The sequence below is a fragment of the Anopheles stephensi genome, chromosome 3 (assembly GCF_013141755.1).
Source record: "Anopheles stephensi strain Indian chromosome 3, UCI_ANSTEP_V1.0, whole genome shotgun sequence".
Taxonomy (NCBI): Eukaryota; Metazoa; Arthropoda; class Insecta; order Diptera; family Culicidae; genus Anopheles; species Anopheles stephensi.
In genome coordinates, this window is record NC_050203.1 from 20601523 (window position 1) to 20606540 (window position 5018).

Sequence of the window (5018 nt, forward strand, 5' to 3'; positions counted from 1 at the left end):
CACAGCCTTAGCTAAATTTGAATTTAACTGCAACGGACAAAACATTTCCAGCGGCTGCGGTTTGAAGCAGAATCTTTTGCTATGGTGTTCAGGAAGCTATCACGAAGCGGTATACCATCTCCAGGCAGCCGTTTTTAGTGTGTACCTGAATTAAATTATAGAATTCATGATCTCCTGCTAACGAACAGAGTCTGCATTTCGAACTGCAACAACGTCCGTTCGCTGTACCTGTTGTCAACTGTCATTATACCCGTCTGTGTTGGTTGTTTGTTTACCTTTCACTGGTGTGTGCGCTCGCAGGCCAAGTGCGCCTCTCAACGAGCGATTAAACACCGCCACACACACTCTGTATGCATCTACACTCCAGTGCATCAAGATGGTCGTGATTAGCGTGGCCAGGTTTACCGAAATACAGACCTTCATCCGCAACTACAACGGACTGTTCGTCAACTGTAATTTGGAGCTGGAGTCGAAGTTTCCCGAGTACTCACCGGATACGCTCGGCAGCATCGTGGCGAAAGAGGTAATACAGCGCGTCAAATCGAACCACTCCAAACTGACCGCCCGAGCTGCTTCAATGGTTAAAGAGTAAGTAAAAGGGAATCGTTCATTCCAATAGCATTCGTAACAATTAAAGCATTTTTGTTTACCTGGCTCTGCATTGTAGGTTTCAAACGCTCGCCAAGCAAACACCCACCGCTCAAGATATACTGCAGAAAATGGCCATCGAGTGGCGCATTCCGTCAACGGTTTTGTGTCGGATTTTTCTGGCAAAATTTTATCCCGACGCTTCGAAATCGGAGATCAACGAAATGCTGCGTATGCCCGATCTGATACCCGATTCGTTGCTGGCCGTGAACGTGAGCTGCTGTCTGTATAGTGAGATCATGGATGGACCTATCACCGATCTGGTGCGCCGCTTTATCGGCGAAGAGTACGAGGTGCGGTTGAAGAAAATGGCCCGTGAAGCGGGTATGGTGTTCTACGACGAGGGTGACCTTCGCCGGACGGGCTACGATAAAACGCCGGACCTGAAAATGGCAGTACCGTTTATGTACCGTGGTCAGGTGATCAATTGGATCGAGAGTAAGGCATCGTTCGGCGATATGGATTCGCACAAACGGTACGTAAAGGATCAACTGTCGAGCTATGGGAACCGCTTCGGACCCGGCATCGTTATATACTGGTTCGGGTACGTAGAGAGCATTGCGGATTGTCCGGATAATGGTAATTATGTGATAGTGACCGATGGGTTCCCCGATAAGGATGAGATGGAATTTCTTACCTTTAATCTACCCGTACTCGATGAAGAAGACCCACAGAAACAAGGCGCTGGCAGTTAATGATACTAGAAATTAAATATACTTGTATATTCTTAAGCTTAATTACAAATGATTTGATAGGGGTTTACGGCCGTGCGCCGACCGGTGCCATGGTCTGCTTCCGATAGTTCGTAAAATGCTCCAAGTACTGATTAATCGTATCGATTGGCTGATAGATGTCGTTCGCCTTGGAATGGTTTGGATTGACGCTGGAACGCTGCGTAAAGTAGGCGGGCATCGAGTTGGACACGTTCGAGCCGAGGAAACCTTGCAGAAACTCGCGCATCAGCTCCCAGCAACTGCCCGGCACGAGGCAGGGCCGATATTCCACCTCCACCAGCACTCCCTTGAAGTTTTGGCTCATCGTCACGCTGCCCAGCTTGATCAGAAAATCGCCAAACTCAAACCGTTGTCCTTTCGATTCGATTTTCGTCTGCTTCTTGGAAGTGTAGGCCGGTGCGATGCGCGTCATCAGCAGATCGAACAAACCGTCCGTCACGAGCGGTATCTGCTTGGTGCCGGTGTCCAGTATCGAAAACACGGAAGCGGGCTGCTCGGAATTGTGCAGTATGTGTACCGTTTTCGGTGGTCCTAGCTGAGGGTTGGAGCTGTAGGTTTCACAGTCCACCAGAAACTGTCCCGCCGGTACGGCACCTAGAGCGACGACGCGCTTCACCAGAAACTCGATCGTTTGCGCACCAGATTTGTTTTCCACCGGGTAGGGTTGCAAAACGGTCACCCCCATTGCGTGGAACGGTGCGAGTAAAATGTGCGGTTCTCTTGTGAGCTTTTGTTGTAAAAAAACGAAAAGAAATGCCGGGCGCAAAAGAAATGAGTGCGGAAAGCAATTGTTTATTGTTTACCGCTGCCAACGGGGTTAAACGTCAAAAGGCACAAGGTAAATAGAGTTGCGAAAGACTCTATCAGCAATCAAGGTGCTTAATGAAATGCTGTCAGTTTCAATTTTATGAAACTTTTTTTTGGTGGAATTTGAGGAAAACGACTCGAAACATTTACATAGAAAAATATTTTACTTGTTGCTTCACGCTACGAAAATGAACATAAATGTGAATAAATTTATTTTAAACACAAAACACCACAAACTGCATCGAACGAACCAGCATCACATTTGACAGCATGCACTTGGAAGTGCATTCAGGAGCTTGGATTACAATATTACAACGAATTAGGAAAGCTTATTAACGCTTTATACGAAAAGCGGACCGGAAAATTGATTTAAAGGTGTGGGAAATAGACACTTTCAGCTTGTCTGGAATCATCAGCAAGCCTGCTTGTGTGTGGTAGCAGCAGACTTGTGGTGATGCGCTTGACAGCCATATAGAAAGCGTCCTTCGGATTTGCATCTGGCAAAGCTGCGTTGTAATTGTACAAAAATTCGGAGTAAAATTCATCTTTTATTTGGTAAGCATGAACAGGACTTGAAATTTGAACAACGAGTCTCCGAATACCGAACGAGTAGGATAAATGTACCACCTCTAGCCACTTCGCACGATTTTGCTTTCAGATAGACCAAACAAAACACAAAAATGGCTCGCGGTCACCAAAAGATTCAATCGCAACAGAAGGCACAGGAAAAGGCGGCCAAGCTAAAGAAGCAGCAGGGCCACGGTTTGAGCGATCAGATGAAGGCGGCCCAGAAGGCGCTCGTGTTTTCCTGTGCCGTGTGCAAATCCCAGATGCCCGATCCCAAAACGTACAAGCAGCACTTCGAAAACAAGCACCCCAAAAACGATCTCCCCGCGGAACTGAAAGCTGTTTAACGGACCGAGCGAGCCAGCAGAGCGCTCCGCTTATCCGAGAGGTTCGATTCCGTGAATTGCTTCAACGATGGTGCATTTTTCCCGATCTAGTGCACGTGTGCATGTAAATACTGCGTTCCGGCTTGAGATTATTTCCTCCACTTTCCACACACATACACAAACACACAAAATAGGCGCATTTAAGTTAGCACAGAGACGATGATCCGGAACGGTGCGTTACTTCCACGATGTAAATAGATGGAAAGCGTTGGTGCGATTTCTTCAGATTACATTTGTTTCCAAGCGATTTTCACCATTACCTGACCGAAACGAGTATAAAATAAAAGGACTAATTGTATACACAATCCAAAATGTGCCGGTTTGTAAATTTTACTCTATCGCCGACACCCCGGCTCAACTCAAGCTCAACGCTAGAAGGGGCTTATTCAAAAAATGTCAACGGCTTTATTAGTTTACTTTATCGTTACATTATCAAAGAGTTTGCTGCTCAGAATAATAAAGAATGGTAATGGTTGTAGCGTCTGCTTGCTGTATCCTAGGAAACCGAACAGAAGCATGCCTTGGCCCTAAACGTTGCGTGCAGTAAATTCTCTACTTAGTAATTTCGGGCTCGAAATCAAAACTGATCCATGGGCGACAAACACCCCATCTGTCGCCTGCTGTTTGTTGCTGTGCGCGGTTGGTTAGAAGAACTGGAGGGAAAAAGTTCACCCTAAACAAAGAATGCTTTGCCTGCGCACATCCCCCTCGGCACTCTTTGGATAGAGCGGTACAGAAGGTGCGTGCACCATGCTGTTCCGACGCGCGACGGTAACGCGGCTGGAGGCGTAACAGCGCGTACCAGCTTTAGACGTCTTTCAGTTCCGCGGGGAGATCGTTTTTGGGATGCTTGTTTTCGAAGTGCTGCTTGTACGTTTTGGGATCGGGCATCTGGGATTTGCACACTGCACAGGAAAACACGAGCGCCTTCTGGGCCGCCTTCATCTGATCGCTCAAACCGTGGCCCTGCTGCTTCTTTAGCTTGGCCGCCTTTTCTTGTGCTTTCTGCTGCGATTGAATTTTCTGGTGTCCGCGTGCCATCGCTGCAATGAAGGGAATGGAAAGAAAAAAAAAAACAGATACGCAATCAGGTTAGCGAATGTGCCACACTTAGCCTACCACCCAGCGTGAATGGTGGTGGGAGGCGCAGTTTCGAGAACATCACAGCTCTCCATGCAGTGGAGTGTCTCAGCACAGGTATGGTCCCAAGTGCACGCACTTTGCGCCGTGTTTCCCGTTTTGTAAGACCAACCATCACCACACTGGGAGGGTTAGCTGATGCTTTCTCCCGTTCACTGTATCACGGCGGGCGAGCTTCACACGATAAATACTTACTGTTGCTTTAGGAAGTGCGTTTTAGTAGCTAATTTCGGGGGGGAAATAAACGGAATATGTACAAAGTCGTGTGCTTGGCATGCAAAATTTTCTCTCTGATTTTTTTTTGTGTTCGTGACAGCCAATCAGGCTTATTTTGACAGCTGCGTTGTTCGGTGCGTCCGTTTACAGTGCGTGGTTCGAAACGGTGTCGAGCTTGCTGTTGTAAATTTAATTTTTTCGATATCTGATCGATTTTAGCTTGAGAGAAAATGGTTAATAATACAGATAAGCGTCGTAAACTTAAATGAAATTAGTTTCTTCAGAAAAATACTAGAGAAGGCCCATCCCTGACGAAATTTGTTCGCGATTTTACGGTATACGCCTAAATGTATGCAATCCGCAGCACACGTTGCGAAAGCTTCACAGTGTGCTTTCAGTGTGGTCGAAGATGGTTCAATAAAGTCGAATGAAATATTGCTTATTGTGCAATAAAATACTCTCCCCACCGCCTCTTTCCAATCCTGAGCAGAAATTTTAGCTTAAGGGAGCTATGTTCTTA

The 5018-nt window shown here is 46.8% G+C and overlaps 4 protein-coding genes across 6 annotated transcripts; 2 read left to right on the forward strand and 2 right to left on the reverse strand.

Annotated features, from left to right (window-relative positions):
* The first annotated feature begins 248 nt into the window (after window positions 1-248).
* On the forward strand, window positions 249-1385 carry LOC118512821 (CDAN1-interacting nuclease 1). The gene is made up of 2 exons (XM_036057796.1): window positions 249-588; window positions 668-1385. The coding sequence occupies exons 1-2, from the start codon at window positions 377-379 to the stop codon at window positions 1341-1343; spliced, it is 888 nt and encodes a 295-aa protein (XP_035913689.1). The 5' UTR covers window positions 249-376; the 3' UTR covers window positions 1344-1385.
* On the reverse strand, window positions 1340-2276 carry LOC118512822 (mediator of RNA polymerase II transcription subunit 20). The gene has a single exon (XM_036057797.1). The coding sequence runs from the start codon at window positions 2065-2067 to the stop codon at window positions 1408-1410; it is 660 nt and encodes a 219-aa protein (XP_035913690.1). The 5' UTR covers window positions 2068-2276; the 3' UTR covers window positions 1340-1407.
* Window positions 2277-2406: 130 nt separating this feature from the next.
* On the forward strand, window positions 2407-3447 carry LOC118512824 (zinc finger protein 706-like). Of its 3 annotated transcripts, none has more exons than XM_036057799.1 (2): window positions 2407-2744; window positions 2848-3447. In XM_036057799.1, exon 2 carries the CDS (start codon window positions 2870-2872, stop codon window positions 3101-3103), a length of 234 nt encoding a protein of 77 aa, XP_035913692.1. In that variant the 5' UTR covers window positions 2407-2744; window positions 2848-2869; the 3' UTR covers window positions 3104-3447. The 3 variants fall into 3 exon arrangements, with proteins under 3 accessions (XP_035913692.1, XP_035913693.1, XP_035913695.1); XM_036057800.1 differs by having other exon boundaries at window positions 2469-2744; window positions 2823-3447; XM_036057802.1 differs by having other exon boundaries at window positions 2592-2744; window positions 2852-3447.
* Window positions 3448-3523: 76 nt separating this feature from the next.
* On the reverse strand, window positions 3524-4637 carry LOC118512823 (zinc finger protein 706-like). Its single transcript, XM_036057798.1, has 2 exons — window positions 4478-4637; window positions 3524-4185 (listed from the first exon to the last, which is right to left on the reverse strand). Exon 2 carries the CDS (start codon window positions 4181-4183, stop codon window positions 3950-3952), a length of 234 nt encoding a protein of 77 aa, XP_035913691.1. The 5' UTR covers window positions 4184-4185; window positions 4478-4637; the 3' UTR covers window positions 3524-3949.
* Window positions 4638-5018: the final 381 nt, after the last annotated feature.